The following is a 23,643-nucleotide window of genomic DNA, read 5'->3' as shown; positions in this document are numbered from 1 at the left end:
AGGTGTGCCTGCGAGCACAGCTCAAAAGGGGCTGTCCTAATGGAAGAATTGTATCCTGGGCATTCCTGAACCTAAACTGTAACACTTCCCTAATAAACCCCGTAATTGTGATTATTGCCTGCGAGCTCTGTGTGGCCACTGCAATGAATTATCAAAGCCAGCAGAGAAGTAGAGAGTGCCATGGGAGGGATGGTTGATATCGGCATCGGTAAAGATGGCAGGGAGAGGAGGCCTGTCTGACCTCTGCCTCATGGGAATCTTCCTTGGGCTGTTGGTCTTGATTCTCCTTCCCCTCGTGAAGTTCGAGGAGGTCAAATGCCACCCCAACCCCATTTTTACAAGGTCATCCCAGAGTAGAAAAGCAAACCAATTGCCTGTTGAGCCAGTTCTGACTCCTAGTGACCTACATGTCTCAGAACAGAACTGCTGTCCATAGAGTTCTCAATGGCTGGTTTTTCAGAAGTAGATTGCCAGGTCTTTGTTCTGAGGCACTTCTGGGTAGACTCGAACCACCAACCTTTCAGTTAGCAGCTGAGTGCATTCACCATGAACATCACCAGAGAATCCTAGAAGCACATAGCGAGCTCTTAATAAATATTATTTAAACGTTCTCAGTTAAGTTAGTACGAGGTTATACCAGAGCGGAAGAAACAAGCTAGCTGCCGATTCCTGGCAACCCCACGTGTGTCAGAATCGAACTGTGCTCCATAGGGTTTTCAATAGCTGACTTTTCAGTAGATCACCAGGCCTTTTTTCTGGGGTGCCTCTGGGTGGACTTGTACCGCAACCACGAGCTTTTTGGTTGGCAGCCGAGCATGTTCAACGTTACACCACCCAGGGACTCCATTCTTCCCATGGCACTCGCCTTATCCTTCAGCTGACTCCCCTCCAGAAAGTCCGCCACTTCTGCTCTCCTCTGTCTTGACCCCTGGTTTGCTTCATCTGCGGGGTTTATTACAATGCACCCATGTTTCGCTTATTCACCTGGTTACTTGTTCACTATCTATAGTGGGGTGAATGGTGACCCCTCAAAAGATATGTCCACGTCAGATCCCCAAAACCTGTCAGTGTTTCCTTATTTGGAAAAAGGATCTTTGCAGATGTAATTAGGAGCCCTGATGGCACAATGGTGAAGCGCTCGGCTGCTAGCCCAAAGGTTGGTGGTTCAAACACACCCAGCGGCTCCATGGGAGAAAAACTTGGTGATCTGCTCCAGTAAAGATTACAGCTTAGAAAACCCTACAGGGCAGTTCTACTCCATCACATGGGATCGCTATGAGTTGAAAATCGACTCGACAGCACCCGAGAACAACAGCAGCAAATGTAATTAAGTGAAGTATCTTGAGATAAGAGGATCAGTTTGGACTATCCAAGTGGGACCTAAATCCAATGACGACCCCAGGTGTGTCAGAGCAGAACTGTGCTCTATAGGGTTTTCGGTGGCTGGTTTTACAGAAGTAGATCACCAGGCCTTTCTTCCAAGGCACCTCCAGGTGGGTTCAAACCACCAACCTTTTGATTAGTAGCTGAGGGCTTAAGAGTTTGCACCACCCAGGGACTCCATCCGATGACAAGTGTCCTTACAAGAGACACACAGAGGAGAGACACACAGACAGACGAGAAGGCCACGTGAAGACAGAGGCGCTGATTGGAGTGATGCAGCCACAAGCCAAGGTATGCCAGCAGCCACCAGAAGCTGGAAGAAGCAAAGGATGAAACCTCCCCTAGATGATACATTGAGACCGGAGGAACCCCCACATTTATTACCTAAAAACAACTTTTAAGTCTTGAACCCGAAACCATCCCGTGAAGTCACCTTTAAAAGAAACCACAATGTACCGTATTTTCTCATATAACGCACCCACATAAATAAGGTGCCCACACATATAACGGGAGTGGCACACCTAGGAAAATGATATGCGAGGGGGTTGCACGGTTGGCAAAAACGTATAACGCGTGCGTGATTTGCGTAAAACATTGTAATTCATTTAATAAAGAATGTTCCCCTTGACCATTGCACTCTTTTGAAGAAATATCTACATGAAGTTAAATGGGCAGCCCGTTGCCGTCCAGTCAATTCTGACTCATAGTGACCCTGTAGGACAGAGTAGAACTGCCCCATAGAGTTTTCAAGTCTGTAAATCTTAACAGAAGCAGACTTCCACATCTTTCTCCCGCAGAGCGGCTGTTGGATTTGGACCACCAACCTTTCAGTTAGCAGCCAAGTGCTTTAACCACTGCACCACCAACCAAAACCAAACCAAACCCACTGCCATCGAGTCAATTCCAACTCATAGTGACCCTATAGAACAGAGTAGAACTGCCCCATAGAGTTTCCAAGGAGCGCCTGGCAGATTCAAACTGCCGACCTTTTGGTTAGCAGCCGTAGCAGTTAACCACAACGCCATCAGGGTTTCCACGGCAGCACCAGGGCTCTTTAAATGGACAACAGTAACTCTAAAGCACATACGAGAACTGTAAGGGGCAGAGTCTAAGCTAACAGTAATGAAACAAGGGAGCAGAGACAGGGAGGATGAGGACACTACGTGAAGAATGTAACCACTGTCAACGCACTGGTCCTGGAGAAATTATTGAAGGGGTGTGTGTTTTGTTGTGTATATTTTCACCAAAAATAAAATAATGAAAATATCCCCCAGAGCCTCTGGAGGGCGCAACAGCCCTGACAACACCTTGATTTTGGATTTCTGGTCCCTCCTAAACCGTGAGGCAATATGTGTCTGTTGTTTGAAGGCACCAAGTACTTGTTTGCTACAGCCACCCCCCAACATTCACACACCGCCCGCGTCCCCCGCAAGGCTGTGACCTCAGAGGGCAGGGACCACATCTGCTGTGCCCTTTCCTGGAACCCAGACACCAGCACAAGGCCTGTCACTGATAATAAAATAAATGAGTATTCTGACTGAGAGAGACCTTCCACCTCCTCTTCACCATCTCCAGCCAGCTCTCTTTGGATCCTTCTGCCCCTCCCGGCTCCCCAGGTAGGAAGCGCATACCCTCCACAACACGGGTTCTCACCTGGGGCCATACTGCCCTCCCCGGGGGGGGGGACATTTGGCCATGTCTGGAGACATCTGTGGAACCCTAGTGGCATAGTGGTTAAGAGCTCAGCTGCTAACCAAAATGTCATCAGTCTGAATTCACCAGTCACTTCTTGGAAACTCTATGAGGCAGTTCTACTCCGTCCTACTGGGTCACTGTGAGCTGGAATCAACTCAACAGCAATGGGTTTGGTTCTGGTTTGGAAACATTTGTGGTTGTCAGGAAAAGGGGGTGTGCCATACTACTGGTATCAAATGGGTGGAGGCCAGGGATGAGGTAAATGCCCTACGTGCACAGGTCGGCCACCGCCACAAAGAATGACCCACCCCCAAATGTCCGTAGCGCTGAGGGAGAGAGACCATGGCCCGGATTTAGTGCCTGATGCCACGCCCCATCTGTCAGTCTGTCGTACTGTTGTGGCTTGCACGTTGCTGTGATGCTGGCAGCTATGCCACCGGTATTTCAAACACCAGAAGGGTCACTCATGGTGTACCCATTTCAGTGGAGCTAAGAACAGGAAGAAAGGCCTGGCAACCTAGTTCTGATAATTGATTGTTGTTGTTGTGAGGTGCCGTCGAGTCACTTCTGACTCATAGCGACCCTATGCACAACAGAACGAAACACTGCCCAGTCCTGCTCCATCCTCACAATCGTTGCTATGCTTGAGGCCATTGTTGCAGCCACTGTGTCGATTCATCTCGCTGAGGGTCTTCCTGTTTTTCAATGATCCTCTGCTTTACCAAGCATGGTGTCCTTCTCCAGGGACTGATCCTTCTTGATAAAATGCCCAAAGTATGTGAGACATAGTCTTGCTATCTTTGCTTCTAAGGAGCATTCTGGTTGTACTTCTTCCAAGACAGATTTATTTGTTCTTTTGGCAGTCCATGGTATATTCAATGTTCTTCTCCAACACCACAATACGAAGGCGACAATTTTTCTTCGGTCTTCCTTACTCAACAATGGGCTCAATTAGGTTGTGCCTTAAGCCAATGTCTTTTGAGATATAAAAGAGAGAAGCAAGCAGAGAGACAGGGGGACCTCCTACCACCAAGAAAGTAGTACCAGGAGAAGAGCGGGTCCTTTGGACCCAGGGTCCCTGCACTAAGAAGCTCCCAGTCCAGGGGAAGATTGATGACAAGGACCTTCTCCCAGAGCTGACAGAGAGAAAGCCTTGCCTTGGAGCTGGCCCCCTGAATTTGGACTTCTCACTTCCTAGACTGTGAGAGAACAAACTTCGGTTTGTTAAGGCCATCCACTTGTGATATTCCTGTTACAGCAGCAGTAGATAACTAAGGCGGGGGACATCGAGTCTACGTTAATGGTGACAGAATGATGCAGAAGAGAATAGCAAGAATGATTGCACGACCTGAAGAATATAATCAAGGTCACTGAATTGGACAGGTTGAAATCGTTGAGACGGTGTACGTTTTGTTATATGTACTCTCACCACAATAAAATTAAAAATACAGTCATGCAGCACATAAAGTCGCTTCGGGCAACCTCTGGCCGCATACACATCCGTGGTCCCATACAGCTTTGCTAAGTCTATACGGCTAAGTATACACACTTGTCTGGACCCAGGAAAAAGGGGCAGAGGGAGGAGGAAGGGAAGGGGGGGCAGGGAGTCAAGTGCAGTTGCGGGAACAAGTCACTGGAGGTCCGTGAACCTCAGCAGGCCAAGGTGAGTGGCTGGGCTGTGCTGAGCTCAGTGGAATCTGCAGCTCATGGTGAGCTGCGAGCCTGTGCTCTCTTCCAAATCACGTTAGTGCAGCTGGGGAGCCCAGGAAGGCAGGGGCTACGAGAGGGCTTAGGAAAGGGCATGGAGAGGGAGTGGGGGATCTGGGGTCAGAGAAGAGGGATTGGAGAGGTCCCCTGGAGAAGCCACTGAATTGAGGGGACTGGAGAAGGGGACAGACGTTGAGGAAGCATATATACTTTGCTAAGTCATATGGTGTTCACGCAACGTCCAGATCACATACCATCCTATTCCACAGACTGTATCACGGACATTAAGCGACGCAGGACTGTATATACATTTTAAAAAAGGGAGAGATGGAGCAAGGCAGGGATCCTAAGAGATCATCTGAGCCCCTGGGTCTAGCCAGACCTGAAGGCATTTTCTCTAATCTTTTCAGTTATATGAGCTAATAAATATTATTTCTGTCTAAGTAGTTTCGGTTGGATTTTCAGTCACAAGATCCAAGCTTCTTGATTGAAACTTCTGCAGACTGAGCTCAGAATTTCCTCAAACCTTAAACCTCTCCAGCTGGACAGTCTTAGTTTCTTCTACTGTTCCCCAAGAGACCCGACTTCCGAGTTCCTCTTAAAGCCTAGGGCTCAGAACACTATCCTGATCTCAAAGGGGGACTGTCCATCTCTACAATGTGGTGAGATCTTTCTAAGTCCAGCCATGCCCACGTAACACACTCATGAGTCCTGCCCACTTCCTGGCACTATTTGCATTAGCAAAAGAGACAAAGAGAGCTCTTCTCAATCCCTCAAATATGCCTGGACCTCCCATACTCAAGTGCCATCTCACCTCCTTCAGGAAGCCTCCCCTGATTGCCTCTAGGGTTCCTTCCTCTCTGATCCCACAATGCCCTGGACTCTGACCACCTGTCATTGAGTGAGTTACACTGTGTTATAACTGCCTAGCTCCTCGTCTGTTTCTACAAGCTGCAAGAGGGCCTGTGTGTCATTCATTCACTGTGTAATCTCCATGATCCAGAGCCTGGGCCTGATGCATAGAAATACCTATGGGATGGACAGTATTATTATTATCATCATCATCATCACATTATTCCCATTTTACAGATGAGGAAACCGAGGTTTAGAGCAGCTGGACACGTGACCAAAATCACATAACTAGGACTTAGCAGAGGCAGAATCGAACTTGGGCCACCTTAAAAGCTTGTGAGTGGCTGTCATGGATTGAATTGTATCCCCTAAAAATATGTGTCAATTTGGTTAGACCATGATTCCCAGTGTTATGTGGTTGTCCTCCATTTTGTGATTGTAATTTTATGTTAAAGAGGATTAGGGTGGGATTGTAACAACTTTACCCAGGTCACATCCCTGATCCAATGTAAAGGGAGTTTCCCTGGGGTGTGGTCTGCACCACCTTTTATCTCTCAAGATAAAAGAGATAAAAAGGAAAGGGAAGGGAGCAAAGAAGGGGACCTCATACCACCAAGAAAGCTGTGCCGGGAGCAGAGCACGTCCTTTGGACCCGGGGTCCCTGAGAGAAGCTCCTAGTCCGGGAGAAGATTGATGACAAGTCCAACAGAGAGAGAAAGCCTTCCCCTGGAGCTGATGCTGAATTTGGACTTTTAGCCTACTTTGCTGTGAAGAAATAAATTTCTTTTTGTTAAAGCCATCCACTTGTGGTATTTCTGTTAAAGCAGAACTAGATAACTAACACAGCAGCTATCCAAGATACAACTGGTCTCTGTTCTCCTGGAGCAGCAGAGGAAGAAGGAGACTCAGGAATTGGAGGAGGAACTAGACTGCAGGTCTAATGGCCTCCATGAAATATTGCCTCCTTTGCCATGAGACCAGAAAAACTAGATGGTGCCCAGCTACCACTACTGAACATTTCGATCAAAGATTCTACAGAAAAATCCTGAACAAAAGGGGAAAATATGTGAAAGAGAAGTTCAAATTCTTGCGGAATCCAGATTTACTGAACCTATTGAGACTGGAGGAACCCCTGAATCTATCACTCTGATAAAACCTTCAAACCATGAACCAAAATTATCCCCTGAAGCCAGCTTTACACTAAACAACTCTTTAGCTAAATTAGTAAAGAACATTCATCACGAGCATTGCACTCTTTTACAGAATTATCTACATGAGATCAAATTGTCAACAGTGACTCTAAAGCGTAAATGAGAAGTTTAGGGTGCAGTGAGTCTAAGTCAATGGTGGGAGAGATATCAAGAATAGTGACACACCATGAAGGCTGTAACCAGTGTTATTGAATTCTGCGTATAGAAACTGATGAATGGGTGTACGTTCTGCTATGTATATAATCACCAAAATTAAAATAAAATTTTAAAAAATGAACCCAGGTAATCTATCTCCTGCCACCACAAACCAGCTGCCACTAACCAATAGTGAGTGAGCACTCAACAAATATCTGTTAAATCAGGGATCAGCAGACTTTTTCTGTAAAGGGCCAGATAGTAAATACTTTTGGCCTTGCAGATCATATGATCTGTGTCGTCACTAATCAGCTCTGCAGTTGTAGCGTGAAAACAGCCATAAAAAATAAAAAATATCCAGTTGTCGTTGAGTCGATTGAGACGCATGGCCACCCCATGTATGTCAGAGGAGAACTGTGCTCCACAGGGTTTTCAAGGCACCTCTGGGTGGATTTGAGCCACCAACCTTTCAATTAATAGCCAATAGCTTAACAGTTTCTGCCTCCCAGGGACTCCTGAAAGCAGCCATAGATCATATACATAAATGAAAAAGCATGGCTGTGTTCCAATAAAATTTTGTTTACAAAAAGAGGTGGCCAGGTCACAAGTTACAGTTTTCTGACCCCTTGTTCAAGGAATGAGTGAATGCAGTGAATAAGTTCATTTATTCATTGAATAAGTATTTATTAAACGCCTTCTGTATGCCAGACCACCACCTGTCTATCAGTTGGTCGTACCGTGGTGGCTTGTATGTTGCTGTGATGCTGGAAGCTATGCCGCTGGTATTTCAAATACTATCAGGGTCACCCACAGTGGACAGATTTCAGCGGCGCTTTCAAACTAGGATGGACTAGGAAAAAGGATCTGGCTACTCCCAAAAATTAGCCAGTGAAAACTCTATGGAGCACAACAGAACATTGTCCAACTCACTTGCTTTGGACATGTCATCAAGAGGGATCAGTCACTGGAGAAGCACATCACATTTGGTGAAGTAGAGAGCCCTCGAGGGTGAGGGAGACCCTCAGCAAAATGGATTGGGACAATAGCCGCAATGATGGACTTGAACGTTGTCATGGATTGAAATTGTGTCCCCTCAAAATATGTGTCAGCTTGGCTGGGCCATGATTCTCAGTATTGTGTGGTCGTCCTCCATTCTGTCATCTGATGTGTTGTATTCCTATGTGTTGTAAATCCTACCTCTATGACGTTAATGAGATGGGATTAGCGGCAGTTATGTTAATGAGACAGGACTCAATCTACAAGATTAGATTGTGTTTTAAAGCAATCTCTTTTGGGATATAAAAGAAAGAAATGAGCAGCGAGACATGGGGACCTCCTACCACCAAGAAACAGCGCCAGGAGCAGAGCGTGTCCTTTGGACCTGGGGTCCCTGCACCAGAGAAGCTCCTAGACCAGGGGAAGATTGATAACAAGGACCTCCCCCCAGAGCCAACAGAGAGAGAAAGACTTCCCATGGAGCTGGTGCCCTGGATTCGGACTTCTAGCCTCCTAGACTGTGAGAGAATAAATCTCTGTTAAAGCCATCCACTTGTTATAGCAGAACTGGATAACTAAGGCAAACACGCTGGCAATTGTGAGGATGACACAGGACTGGGCAGCGTTTCCTTCTGTTGTACACAGGGTCACCAGGAGTCAGAGCCAACTCAACAACAACTAACAGCAACAGTGCCAGACACCGTTCTAGGCACTGGGAATAAAACAGAAGATTCTCTGCCTTGATGTTCCAGTGGGGGAGGCAGATAATACTCAAATTAGTAACATCTATCTTAGGTCAGGGAAACCCTGGTGGCATACTGGTTAAGTGTTATGTCTGCTAACCAAGAGGTCAGCAGTTTGAATCCTCCAGGTGCTCTTTGGAAAGCCTATGGGAAGTTCTACTCTGTCCTATAGGGTCACTATGAGTCAGAACCGACTCGATGGCAGTGGTTGTGGTGGTGATCTTAGGTCAGAGAATGATAAGAGCTGTGGAGAAAAATAAAGCAGGAGGGAGCGGTAAGTGTGGGTGTTTGATTTTGCGGTGGGAGCCAGGGGAGGGCTTTGAGCAGGGGAGAGACAAGGCTTCTCAGAATCCTCTGTGAATGCCCTGAAGAGTGACATTGCCCAGCACTGGGCTCAGAGAGGGGGTCAGTGAACAGAACAAAATGGAATGGAAAAAAAGGCACAATGCCAAATGTTGACCCTCCCAGGCTTCCATCCTTGTTGGCCTTTGCTCATTAGTGGTCATTGAAAAGCAAAGATGTCACCTTGTAGACTAAGGTACGGCTGACCCCAGCCATGGTATTTTCAATCGCATCATATGCATGTGAAAGCTGGACAATGAATAAGGAAGACCGAAGAAGGATTGAGGCCTTTGAATTGTGGTGTTGGTGAAGAATATTGAATATATCATGCACGGCTAAAAGAACAAACAAATCTGTCTTGAAAGAAGTACAGTCAGAATGTTCCTTAGAAGCAAGGATGGCAAGACTGGGTCTTACACACTTTGGACATGTTCTCAGAAGGGATCAGTCCCTGGAGAAAGACATCGTGCTTGGCAAAGTACAGGGTCAGCGGAAAAGAGGAAGACCCTCAACGAGGTAGATTGACACAGTGGCTGCAACAATGAGCTCAGGCATAACAATGATGGTAAGGATGGCGCAGGACCAGGCAGGGTTTTGTTCTGTTGTGCGTAGGGTCGCTATGAGTCGGAACCGACTCGACGGCACCTAACAAACAAACATTAGTGGGCACATTGACATGAGGTCTTCTAGCCAACCCCAACCCACTTAGCAAGATTTGTTCCCACCCCGGCCTCTGTTCCCAAGTGAATCCCTCCCCCATGGCTTCATCCAAGGTCCCCCAGCCACTGAGGTTTTCCTCCAAGCAAGCCCCCTCCAGACCTGCGTATATGAAGCCAGCTAGGCATTGGCCTGGACTTCCTGGGTGATGCAAATAGTTAATGTACTCACTGCTAACAAAAAGGCTGGAGGTTCCAGTCCACCCAGAGGTGCCTCAGAAGAAAGGCCTGATTATCGACTTCAAATAAATCAGCCATCGAAAACCCCATGGGGCGCAGTTCTACTCTGACACGCATGGGGTCGCCATGAGTTGGAGTCAACTCAATGGCCACTGGTTTGTTTTTTTCTTTTTTTTGTTTTATAGGCATTGCCCTGGGAGTTTGTGGAAGAGGTTTCTCTGTGTCCAATCAACTGATTTTCTTTTCCTCTCAAAATCCCAGCAGTGATGGTTAATGTTACGTGTCAACAAGGCTGGTGATGAGTCTCAGTGGTTTGGCAGACACTGGACTGGTCGCTGTTCCGTAATATAATATAACATAATCACTTTCCATGATGTAAGCAACCAGTCAGTTGAAAGGGATGTTTCCTTGGAGGGGGTGGCCTGCCTCTAGTATGTAAATGGATATTCTGGCAAAGCTCGCTCTCTCGACCCTGCACTCTTCTTGTCCCCTGACCTCCAGTTCCCGGACGTAAGCCTGCAGAAGTCTTTCGCCTGCTGCTTGACCCGCAGATTTTGGATTCACCAACTGTAGCAATCCCGTGAGTCAGCAGATGCCTCCATCCTGCTGTCTGACCTATGGCTTGCTTGGTGACTTGCCAGCCCCACAAGTGAGTGAGCCATTTCCTTGAAGTAAATATTTATGTTTTTGTTCCTCTAGAGAGCCCAACTGAGATACCAGTGAAAATACACTCCCAGCCTCCCTTGCAGTTGGATGGGTCATGTGACTGACTTCTGGTCAATGGGATGGGAATGGATTTGATGGTGCTACTTCCAGGCCTAACCCATGAAATCCCTCATGGCAATCCTACATCCTTGAGGAGGGCAAGGCCATGAGGTGCAAAGGAGACTGGGTCCTGGGGGGGGCTTTGAAAAGCAGACCCACACACTCCACCTCCTAATTGACCCAACCTGGACTGTGGTGTGAGTGAGAAGTCAAATCTTATTGTGTTTTTGCCATTGACATGACTCACTTTGTTATAGCAGCTTACATTACACCCACTGACTGATACCATGTCCTAAGGAGCTGTGGTGATTCAATGATTAAGCACTTGGCTGCTAACCAAAAGGGTGGTGGTTCGAACCCACCCAATGGCTCTGCAGGAAAAAGACCCGATGATGATCTATTCCCATAATGATTACAGCCTAGAAAACCCTATGGGCAGTTCTACTCTGTCACACGGCATGGTGTTACTATGAGTCAAAAGTTGACTCGATGTCACCCAACAATAGGCCACTTGGACGCAATGATTCCTTTCCTCAAAAGTTGAACATAGAACTACCATATGGCCCAGCAATCCCAATCCTAGGTGTATACTCAGAAGTGAAAGCAGGGACACAAACAGAAACTTGTGTACCTACATTCCTCACAGCACTTTTCACAACAGCGAAAAGGTGGAAACAACTGAAACGTCCATCAACAGACGAATGGATAAACGCAGCGTGGTTGGTCTATACACACAGTGCAATATTGTGCAGCCAGAAGGGGAAATGGAGTCCCGATGCACGCCACACCCTGAAGGAACCTTGAAAACTTCATGCTGAATGAAATCGGCCGGTCACAAAAGGACAAATACTGTATGATCTCACTTATATGAAATAAGCAAATATATAGAAACCAAAGATTGTTAGTGGTTGCCAGGGGTGGGAGGGAGGGGCCAAGAGGGAGTTTTTGCTAAGGGGGCATTGAGTTTATGTTAATGGTGGTTGAATGATTTGGACAAGGATACGGAGAACAGTTGTACAGCTTGCAGGATGCAATCGATGTCATTGAATTAGACGCGTAGAAATTGTAAAAAATGAAAATGAAAAATGACTCCTATTAGTTTAGCATCTGCTTTTGTCAATCGGAGGCACTGGTGGTTCCAATGGTTGGATTCTCACCTTGCATGCGGGAGACCTGGGTTTGATGCCCAGTCAGTGCACCGACTTGTCTGTCGGTGGAGGCTCATGCATTGCTATGATGCTGAACGTGTTTCAGCGGAGCTTCCACACTAAGACAGACTAGGGAGAAAGGCTGGATGACCTACTTCTGAGAAATCATCCACTGAAAACCCTGTGAATCGTAGCTGTCCAGTCCCATTGTGCATGGGGTCGCCATGAGTAGGGGGCCAGCTCGATGACAGCTACCAACGACAAAAATATGTCAATACTGTGGGATTAATGTAACTCATTTAAACATGTTTAACTCTGGCAAGGAAACCCTGGTGGCATAGTGGTTAAGTGCTATGGCTGCTAATCAAAGGGTCAGCAGTTCGAATCCACCAGGTGCTCCTTGGAAACTCTATGGGGCAGTTCTACTCTGTCCTATAGGGTCGCTATGAGTCGGAATCAACTCAACAGCAACAGGTTTTAGCTCTCACACGATCCTAAGACAAAGTTGCTATTAACATCCCTCTTTTATAGATCAGACACCTAGGACTCAGATGGATTAGTTATTTTTTTTCTCTCCAAGATCACAAAGGTAGTGAGTACCTGACTTGAAATTCAAATCAGTCTAATACATAAAAAGCTCCTAAAAATCAATAAGAAAAAGGCCAATGATCCTAGAGGAAAAATAAATGATATGAACAGAGATTATTTCACAGACAGAAGATAAAAGAAGCTCTTAAACATATGAGAAGAGACTCAATCTCGATCGGAATAAGAGAAATGTAAATTAAGCCAGAGTGAGCTGTACTTATCACTCATCCAGTGGGCAAAACTCCAAAAGTTTGACAAGAGAACAGTCTGTTGGCAAAGCAGTGAAGAAACAAGAGTCTTCATGTATTGCTGGCAGTAGTATAATTGGAACAAAACATATGACAGCAATTCCACATGGAGACAATTTGGCAATGTTTATCAAAAACACAAACACATATACACTTTGACCCAAAAATCCCACTTCTAAGGATTATCCTACAGATATACTTGCTCATGTGTAAAATAATAATAATTATGGTAGCCAAAATCGTTGAGTGCCATCGAGTCAATTCCAACTCATAGCAACCCCATGTGACACAGTGGAACTTCCCCATAGGGTTTCCTAGGCTGTAATCTTTAAGGGGGTAGATTTCCACATCTCTTTCCCATGGAGCCACTGGGTGGGTTTGAACCTCCAACCTTTTGGTTAGCAGCTGATCCCTTAACCACTGTGCCATCAGAGTAGCAATAATAACACTTGTTTATAGCCAGCCATTGTCCCAGGTTCTTTAAAAGAACTAATGTATCCCTCACAACAATGCTTTGAGAGAGTGATTTAGTATCCCCATTTTACTGATGAGGAAACTGAAGCACGGAGATGTTAAGTAACATACCCAAGATCACACAGTAGAGGAGTCAAAAAATTATTCATGAGCAAGGTTATTGATTGCAGCAAACTTATTTTAACAATAGCTTGAAGTGTCCATCAATACCAAAAACCAAATCCAGTGCCGTCAAGTCGATTCCGACTCATAGCGACCCTATAGGACAGAGTAGAACTGCACAATAGAGTTCCCCAGGAGCGCCTGGCGGATTCGAACTGCCGACCTCTTGGGCAGCAGCCGTAGCACTTAACCACTACACCACCAGGGTTTCTGTGTCCATCAATATAGGAGGTAGTAAATTAAGTGATAAGGAGCCCTGGTGGCACAATAGTTAAGCACTCGGCTACTAACCAAAAGGTTGATGGTTCCAACCCACGCAGTGGTTCCATGGGAGAAATATCTGACGATCCGATTCTGGTAAAGGCTGTAGCCTAGGAAACTCTATGTTATGGTTCTACTTTGCCACATGGAGTCCCTGTGAGTCAAAAATCGGCACCTAACAACAGCAAAATAAATGATGGCTCAGTCATACAATGGAATGGAGGCAGTTTAGAGTAATTGCTAAGAGTACACACCCTGAGACCGGGCTGCCTAAGTTCAAATCCCAACTCTGCCACTTTTGAGCTGGGTTACCTGTAGCAAGTTATTTAACTTCTCTGTGCCCCAGTTTACCCTTGTGAAAAATGGGTGTAATTATACTATCATCTATCTCACAGGTTGTTATAGGAATTAAATGAGTTAATGTATAGAAAGTATGTACGGTGACCAGCAAAATTTTTCTACAAAGGCCCAGATGATAAATAATTTTCAGTTTCACAGGCCAGATGTGTCTATGTCACAACTACTCAGGTCTGCAGTTGAATGGTACAAGCTGCCATAGGCAATATGTAAATGAATGGGCATGGCTGTGTTCCAATAAAACTTTATTTATAAAAACAGGCAGAGGGCCAGATTTGGCCCTCAGGCTGCAGTTTTCTGGCCCATGGGTTAGACTAATGCCTGACACATAGAAGGCATAATTTAAGTGTTTGATAAATGAATGGAATATCATGAAGCTGTTTTTTTTTAAGAATGGAGGTGGTTTCTACGTACTGAATTGGAAAGAGTCCCAATATGATTATTAAGTGAGAAAAGCTGGGTAGTGTATGTTATCTTTTGTGTTAAAGGAACGAGGAGGAATAAAGGAGAACTTATATTCCTATTTGCTTATGTTTGCATAAAGAAACCGGAAGGATATACAGGAAATTTTTTTTTTTTTTTTTTTTCAGAAAGGAGTTACCTGTGTGGTTAGGTGGAAACTAGGTAGCTAAGGGGCAGGATAGGGTTAAGATTTTCCCTGAACACTTTTGTAGTTTTAACATTTGAATCATGCAAACATATTATTTACCGGATGATTAAATACCTGAAAGATTCTACCAGGCTCTCTGACTCCCAGCCCAGGATTTCCCAACCTTGGCACTGTTGATATTTAGGGATGGACCATTCTCTGTGGTGGGAGCCGTCCTGTGAATCATAGCATGTTCAGCAGCTTCCCGGGTCTCTACCCGCTCGATGTCAGTAGCACAGCCCCCTGAGGTGTGACAACCACAAATGTCTTCAAACATTTCAGGGGAGGCAAGACAACCAAAAAACCAAACCAAGCCCACTGCCCTCAAGTCAATTCCAACTCACAGCAACCCTATAGGACTGTAGGGTTGTCCTGTAGGGTTTCCGAGGCTGTAATCTTTACAGAAGTAGACTGGCCCATCTTTCTCCCATGTAGAGAAACTGTTGACCTTTCAGTTAACAGCCGAGCTCTTAATCACTGCGCCACCAGGGCTCCTCATCTGGGAAGGAAGAGCCATCCATGGAGAAGAAACAGCACATGCAAAGGCCCTAAGGTCGGACTGTGCCTGGTGGATTCTAAGAACAGCAAGGAAGCCAGTGTGGCTGGAGTAGAGCGAGTGAGGGGGAGAGGTTGAAACCCCTGTCTCAGCCTAAACACCAACCTGCGATGCCCACCATCCCACCACCCCCCATCTTTCCTGAACATTTTTTGGTGAGGGCTTCTCAGGTGCCAGACGCTGCTGAGCAGTACTGAGATAACAATTTTCCAAGGAGGGTGCCTTTTCCATCCATGTTTCACAGATAGGGAAACTGAGGCTCAGAAAGATGAAGCCAGGAAATAGTGGTGTCAGAATATGAACCCAAGTCCTTCAAAGTCCCTGAGTGGCCCAAAGGGTTTGTTCTTGGTTACTAACTTAAAGGCTGGCAGTTTGAACCCAGTCAACAGCACCACGGAAGAAAGCCCTGACTATTCCGTAAAGATTAAAAAACCAAACTCGCTGCTGTCAAGTCAATTCTGACTCATAGTAACCCTATAGGACAAAGTAGAACAGCCCCTTAGGGTTTCAAGGCTGTCAACTTTATGGAAGCGGACTGCTACATCTTTCTCCCGAGGTGCCATTGGTGGGTTCGAACCACCAACCTTCCAGTTAGCAGCCAAGAGCTTAACCACTGCACCACCAGGGCTCCATCTGTAAAGATAACAGCTAAGAAAACCCTAGGGATCAGTTCTACTCTGTAGCACGTGGGGTCGCCATGAGTCAGAATCAGCTCAACGCAAGGGGCTCGCTCCTCCAAGCCACTGCCCTCCAGCCTACCCCTCTAGTCTGTACTGCCCTTGCCCTTCCCTGACTCTGCTCAGTGGGGCTGGGAACCATGACATAGTCTTGACCTCAGTGCATGTCCCCACCCCACATCTAATCAGCCCCCACGTCCTCGCAGGTCTTCCCCATAATAACTCAGGTTCATCCCTTCCCCTCCACTCCCATGGCCCTAAGTTCCATCTCCTCCACAGCCCAGAATTTGGGCTCCCAGGATGAACCAGAGGAGAGTTGGAGAATCTAGGTGCTCCCTGTGGCTGCCAGGGGCCTCGCCATCCTCTCTCGGAGCCTCAGATCCCAGAGGGACTGTCCATCTTGAAGACTCACTCCAATCTGACCTCCCACAATGAATTATTCACACCAGCCAGGACAGTCACTGCCTGCAGCCACTTCAACGTATAGGCACCTACCTCAGGGCCTTTGCACTGGCAATCCCCCTTCCCAGACCCACACCACTCATCCCCTCACTTTTCCCAGGCCTCTGTTCAAATGTCACCTTATCAGTGAAGCTCTCTGGCCCCCAAAATTTAAAAGTGCAGCCCCCTACAGTCCCAACTCCCCTTTCCTGCTTTGTTTTCTCCAGAGCACAAACCATCTCCTAACGTTTTAGGCATTTCTTTATTTGCTCACTGTCAGTCTCCTCCACTAGAATTCAGGCTCCTCAACAACAGGGTTTTGTGTGTGTCTCATTCCCACTGCCCCCAGCACCAAGAACAGGGCCTGGCATACATTACACTTGTTGGATGAATGAATGGCTGAATTATGGATGGATGGATGGATGGATGGATGGATGGATGGATGGATGGATGGATGGATGGATGGGTGGGTGGGTGGGTGGGTGGGTGGATCGGTGGATGGGTGGATGGGTGGATGGGTGGGTGGGTGGATGAACGGATGGATGAAAATACTCTTTCCACACTCTTCCTTGGAAGCAACTAAGCAGGAGAAAGTCTATGAAGAGAACATGAGAGACGCTGGGAAGCATTCTAAATCCCTGCTTTTATTTGTGCCTTTCTCCCCATCAGGAGCACCCCCTCTTCCTCTCTCTGCTGCTCCACACCGCAGGACCATTGAAGGTCCTTCTTAAATGCTGGGGACACAGACACCCAGAGAGGTCATTCTTCTGCTGATTGTGACTAACTTTGAGCTTTCCACACACATACCTACTGTGTACAGAGCACACAGCTGAACTCGGAAGGAGATAAAATGGACAGAGGCAGGAAGACGCAAAGCTCCCTGACAAAAGCATGGTTCCTGTGCTGGCTCCTACTCTTTAATAGTCAGCATTAATGCCCCTTCTTGCCTAATGCTGGACTCCACCAGGCAACGCCCTGCCCTCACACTGGAGCCTCCAACACAGAAGTTCTTCCTGCTGCCCCAGACATGACTACACAGGGTTGGGGGTGTCTGGTTCTGTCTACCCTTGAGGGCCAAGGTCCCCAGAGCTGCCCAGCACAGGAATCAGGACCCATCTGTGGAGTGCAGGTGTCTTCCTAGAAGTGAATTCCACATCCCCTTGTCCTCCATCAGAGAATGGGCTTTAGGCAAGACACACAGGGGTGGAAGTTCACCCTTAAGTCTACCCACTTTCCCTTTAATGGCTGCTGCTAAAGCATCGCAGGAGACTCAGATCCCTGTCTCCCAGCCCCCTGCCAAGTGTGGGGCCTGGCAGGTCCGATGGCTACTTCCTCATGCCCTGCAAGCCACAAGGAGGCCAAGCAAATGTAGGCAAATCTGATTGTGGCCAGCTGGCTGGACGGGGATAGGTGGAGGGGGAGGCCTGGGCTACCCTCTTCCTTTCAGGAAACCCTGCCCGGGCTGGGGAGGGAGTAAGCCCCTGGGTGAAGAAAACGAGGAGGAACAAATGGTCCCCCATCTTCCCCACAGACAGCCTTACTTTCTGGGAACCCCCTCCAGGACCCCCAGCAGGCCCCACTCCCACAGCAGCGACTTCCCCTTCTCCCAGAGCAGATGGCGCCTTGCATTCGGGCCAGAGAGGTCACTGCCCCAGCCACCCCTGCCCACCAACCCCTGAGGCTCCCCACCAACTCCCAGGTCCTCCTCTAAGCAAGGTATCATTCCTGGAGAGGGAGCCTGAGGGCTGGACAGCGGGCCACTGAGTGTGCCCTCAGACCCCTGAGGTAGGGCCACGTCTTCTTAGACATCCAGGGCAGAATGGTGTTCCCTTCAGACCTATAGGACAGACCTATGTCCCCCTAAAGCCCCCAAAACAGAGTGGTGTCTCCCTCACACCCCCAGGAGAGAACCATGTCTCCTCAGACCCCCAGGACAGAGGGTGCTCCCTCAGATTCCCAGGACAGAGAGTGTCCCCCTTAGACCCCCAGAATAGAAGTGTATCCCCCGAGACTCCCAGGACAGAACCATATCCCCTCAGACTCCTAGGGCAGGGCTGTGTCCCCTCAGACCCCCAGGGCAGAACCGTGTCCCCTTAGGCCCCCAGGCCAGAGCCATGTCCCCTCAGACCCCCAGGGCAGGGTTGTGTCCCCTCAGACCCCCAGGGCAGGGCCATGTTCCCTCAGACTCCCAGGGCAGGGCAGTGTTCCCTCAGACCCCCAGGTCTAGGGCCTGGCACCACCAGCCCTGCCCCATCCTCTGTCCTCACCTAACAACTCCCACCATGTCCATTGAGCCCCCTGGCTGCTGATGGGCAACTAGAAAAGGATCTAGAGAGAGGAGCCAGTCTGCCACCTCCCCCACCCCAACCACATTCAAATAGGGATTTGAATATATTTCCTGAGCCAGGGGCAGCCACAGTCAGTTCCACTGGCCCCTGGACCCTGGGCCCCTGAAGAAGCCCCTGCAGAGAATAAGGAGCTATTTCTAGACCTAAGAACCCCAGGGCCCACTCTCTGGCCAGGCCAAGACTCTGCCTCAGTTTCCCCCCTGGAGGCATGGAGACAGGAAGTCCAGGGCTCAGGGCTGCAGCCCCCCCACCACCCCACGCTGCCTCAGCAGGAAGCTAAGGGGAAGGAAGATGCGAGGGGAAGGAAGGGGCCCAGGGCCCGGGGAGGAGACACATGTGGGGAAGAAGGAGGTGGAGGCCCCTCCCCCAAAGGCGGAATCTGGGGTCATAGGAGTCCAACAGCTCAAGCCCCCTGTGGGCCACCCAGAGGGTCCCTAGGAGCCCCCCAGAACACTCACATGGTCCCATCTGGGGACTCGAACCCCACTGGAATCAGCCCAGGGTTTGGGAGAGTTAACCCCTGCTTGGCCAGTTCTCAGCTTGTTGTTAGTTGCCTTTCAGTCAATTCCAATTCACAGCAAGCCCACCCCACATATGAAGAGTAGAACTGCCCCATAGAGTTTCCAAGTCTGTGACCCTTAAGAAGCAGATCGCCAGGCCTGTCTTTCCAGGCACCTCTGAGTGGATTTGAACTGCCGACCTTTCGGCTAGTAGTCAAGTGTTGAACCATTCATGCCACCCAGAGCCTATTACCCTTTACGGGGCCTGTGAATTCTGAGGGAGCCAGCTCCAATCTCTGAGTGGTACTCTGTCTGGTCAGGAGTACTCCCCTTGACTCTGCCACCCTGAGACAGAGTGCACTGACCAGTCTGGAGTACCCTCCATCCCCACCCTTCTGTAGGACAGCCAGCAGCAAGCTCACCTGGGACATCTGGGGGCGCAGGTTGACCTCACGCAGGTTGATGGCATGGGGCGACAGATTGTTGAGCAGTTGGCAGAGCAGGACCCCATCCCGGAGGGCCTGCGCCAGCTCACACACCTGGGCCCCGTCCCAGGTCACACGGTGGCTGGGCGGCAGCACCCTGCACTGGATCAGCCAGTGACTGCACTGTCGCCACAGCTCCATGGCTGCCACCGGCCTGCACACCCTCGCGGCGTCCGCCACCGGCCTGCCCGCCCGCCAGCCCGCCCGCCCTGGAAGCAACAGCTAGTCCTACCACTTCCTCTTCTCTGCCTGTAACTGCCGCAGAGGAGGGGGTGGAGGAGGAGGAGCGTGGGGTGGGGGAGCACCTGCGGCCCAGCCTGGCCCTGCCCCTTGGACATGGGGTCTAGTCTCTCCTTTCCCACCAACCGGGCACCTGGGGCCAGTGGAGGCAGGCTGAATAAACTGAGGCCTGCTGCCCTCCTGCACATCCAAGCCCCTGGCAAAATGAGCAGCACCACCTCTGAAATACACCCCAAATCTGCCCACTTCTCACGCACTCTGCTGCCTCCACCCTGGTCCAACCCCATCATTACCCGCCTGGACCAGTGCAGTCGCCTCCGCCCTGGTCCCCCAGCTCCCGCCCTCGCCCCCCAAAGTCTGTCCTTGTCACAGCTGTCAGAGGGCACCTGTGAACACTTGAGCTAGGGCACCTCTCTCTCCTGCCCACAACCCTCCATGGCTCCCACCTCCCTTGGGTAAAAGCCCGAGTCCTCCCCACGGCCCATAAGGCCCTGAGCGACCTACCCATCCCCTCCTCCCTGTTTTCCCCTCTTCCTCTCTTGCACTCACTTACTGAGTCCCACACACGGGCTGTTCCCTCTGCTTGGGCTAGTTCCCTCACCTCCTAGAAGTCATCACTCAGGTGTCAGCTTCTCATGAGATCTCCCAAACCTCCCCACTTCAAGTCACAGCCTTTTTTCCTACCCGATCACACCCTATCGCACTTCCCTACGCAAAGCCCTGATCACCATCCTACAGGCCTACTGTGTTGTTGTGTTTATTCTTGATTGTCACTTTCTCATACCAGAATGTCCATGAAGCTGGGATTTGTGCCTCTTGTTCACTGTAGGTCCCTAGGTGGCGCAAACAGTTTGTGCTCAACTACCATTTTTTTGTTTTGTTTTGTTAAGGAGCTGTGGCTGGAAATCCTGGTGGCGCAGTGGTTAAGTGCTATGGCTGCTAACCAAAAGGTCGGCAGTTTGAATCCATAAGACGCTCCTTGGAAACTCTATGGGGCAGTTCTGCTCTGTCCTATAGGGTCGCTATTAGTAGGAATCGACTCGATGGCAATGGGTTTTTGTTTTTTGGGGGGAGGTGGCGTAGTGGTTAAGAGCGCGACTGCTAACCAAAAGGTCAGCAGTTCAAATCCACCAGCCGCTCCTTGGAAACCCTGTAGGGCAGTTCTACTCTGTCCTATAGGGTCGATATGAGTTGGAACCGACTTGATGGCACCTAACGACAACCATGTTTTTTCGAAAATAATGTGCGGATTATATGGCTTTTTGGCAACCACGCAAAACCCTCCCCCCTCCATGTTATTTTCGTAAGTGTGCTAGACCAATTTTTTTTTTTACATGTTACTGACTTCAATTGACAGTAAAAAGACATGATTATACTATGAAATAAACAGATCTAACATAACCTAAGGGTTTCACTTAAGACAATCTCTTAAGTTTTTCGCATTCAACTGTTGAGCTAATGTGCCGTAATTATTAGCTTAAATTAATAGAAACACACAATTTCAATTGTTTATTTTCTGATTACCGGGGGACTACCAAACTCGATCCATGACTTCTTGACCATGGCTTATACCTTTATTATACAATTCTGATCAAAAGTAACATTTTCACACTATTTTTGTACACATAAGCAGGAGATTAAAGAAAATAAACAGAACAGTACGGTTTACCTGTTACATGGGAGGACAAATGAGTGAGGCCAAAATTCACTTCTGGAAACGTCAGGAGGCATGTGCAGTTACTTAATTCCATCATTTCCGTGTGTTATATGCGTGGGCGCGTTATTTGTGAAAAAACATGGTACTGGCCCAAAGGTTGATGGTTCGAACCCACCCAGTGACACTGTGAAAGAAAGGTCTGGCAATCTGCTTGCGTAAAGCTCACAGCCAAGAAAACCCTACAGAGTATTTCTACTCTGTCACATGGGGTCTCCATGAGTCAGAATTGACCGAACAGCAATGAGTTTGTTTTTTTTTTTTATTGTCGTTGTTCACTATTGGACCCCGAGTGCCTGGCACATATATGTGCTCCATAAAAAATTTGTTTATGAATGAATGAATGCCATATTTGCTGTACTTCTGACATTTAGGCTAAGTCCATCTATATACCACCATCGCCATGGCCACCACCCATATCGAAGCCACCATCATCTCTCTCCTTACAGACTGCAATAGCATCGTCCTTTAATGCATTCCTTTAGCTAACATCGACTGTCTTCATAGCCCTTATCGCTAGCTGAAATCTTCTTGTTTCTCTATGTGATCTCTCCTCCCACCCCATCTAGGCTCCATCTCACACAGCTCCCTTTGGGTTTTTAACTCTTATAACCACTAGGGGGCGCTAGAACCCTGCACTGGACATGCCCCTGCCCTCGGCTGATATCAAAAACTGAAAGTAAGACAGCCTTCTCCGACCCTCCTGAGCCTGGAGACCCTTCCACATTATTTGGGGAAAGCCCAGCCTGGAAGTTCCCAGCTTTACCCTTCGAAAAACCAAAACCAAACACGTTGCTCTCCGGTCGATTCTGCCTCTTGTCAATCCCACGTGTTACAGAGTAAACCTGTTCCATAAAATTTTCTTGATTGTAATCTTTTATGAAAGCAGATCTCCAGGCCTTTCTTCCGCAGTGCCTCCGAGTGGGCTTGAACTCCCAACCTTTATTTAGTTTAGTAGCCAAGAGCAAACCGTTTGCACCACCCAAGGACCTGAAACCCATTTAAGTCCCTCTTTTCTACTCAAAGCTGCTCCCAGAAGAGAATTCGGGGAATGTGGTGCTGTGAGTAAATCCTAACCCACATGAACACCTAAAAAATAAAAATAAATTGTCATCCAGTCGATTCGGACTCATAGCGACCCTATAGGACAGCGTAGAACTGCCCCATAGCGTTTCCAAGGCTGTAAATTTTTGCTTAAGCAGAGTGCCACATCTTTCCCCCACAGAGCAGCTGGTGGGTTCAACCGCTACCTTTCGGTTAGCAGCTGTGCACTTTACCACTGTCCCGCCAGGGCTCCGTACACGAACACCTACAGAAACCAAAACTTTTCATCCGCATCCTTGGCTCTCAACGCCTCCATTTCCTCATCTGTGAAACGGATGACAGTAACCTTCGCTGCATAGAACCATCGTGGGGCTGTGAAGATGAAAATGAGGCAGTAAGATTTGCACTCTAGGGCTCCAGGTTCAAATCCCACCTCGACCACTCACAAGCCGGGTCAACTTACACAAACGGCTTCGCTTCTCCGTGCCTCAGTTTCTGCATCTGGAAAATGGGGGTGATGAAATAGTACCTACCTCAGAGGGTGGCTGGGAAAGTGCAATGCAATGAGGCAAATGAAGCGAGAGGCACAGCCCTGGCATACAGTAAGCGCTCAATAAATGTTAGCTGCGGCTACTGGGTGTTTTTTTTTTTTTTTTTTTGCGGCTACTGCTTCCAAGGCTGTTGTCGTTATTATTGCTATTCCTTAATAAGCGTGGCAGAGCACCCTTATCTCTTGTCCCCGCCTTTCTCATGCCTGTCTCTAGGCATCAGGATGGAAGCCCTCTCCCACCTGGGAAACCACCCGAATGCTGCCCCCCACGCCCTCCCGGCAAAGCGCAGCCAAACCCACCGTGTTGTAGCGGTGGGGAGGGGAGGGAACGGGAAGCGATGTCGTGTTTTCTCGCTTTTCTCTCCACAGAACCCTACGCGCAACTGGGGCTCTCTTCCCGGAAACCCAGCTAGGAGGCCCGGGGGAAGCCCACCTGTCTCTGCGTCTCAGCCTGTCGGGGCCGCCCCGCCCCACTC

The 23,643-nt window shown here is 48.5% G+C and overlaps 1 protein-coding gene and 1 long non-coding RNA gene across 2 annotated transcripts in view; both read right to left on the bottom strand.

Annotated features, from left to right (window-relative positions):
• The window catches only part of VAV1 (vav guanine nucleotide exchange factor 1), an 83,603-nt gene extending 63,792 nt beyond the window's left edge, over positions 1-19,811 (bottom strand). The window contains exon 1 of the mRNA XM_010601030.3: positions 19,557-19,811. Coding sequence (XP_010599332.1) covers positions 19,557-19,760 — 204 coding nt within the window. The 5' untranslated portion in view covers positions 19,761-19,811. The remainder of the gene's footprint in view (positions 1-19,556) is intronic.
• Positions 14,503-19,550, bottom strand: LOC111748432 (uncharacterized). Its single transcript, XR_002784154.2, has 2 exons — positions 14,957-19,550; positions 14,503-14,855 (listed from the first exon to the last, which is right to left on the bottom strand). It is a non-coding gene; the product is annotated as an uncharacterized LOC111748432 (long non-coding RNA).
• Positions 19,812-23,643: the final 3,832 nt, after the last annotated feature.

The sequence above is a fragment of the Loxodonta africana genome, chromosome 3 (genome assembly GCF_030014295.1).
Source record: "Loxodonta africana isolate mLoxAfr1 chromosome 3, mLoxAfr1.hap2, whole genome shotgun sequence".
NCBI classification, from domain to species: domain Eukaryota; kingdom Metazoa; phylum Chordata; class Mammalia; order Proboscidea; family Elephantidae; genus Loxodonta; species Loxodonta africana.
The sequence above is the reverse complement of the archived record's forward strand: the minus strand, read 5'-3'. Positions and strand labels throughout refer to the sequence as shown.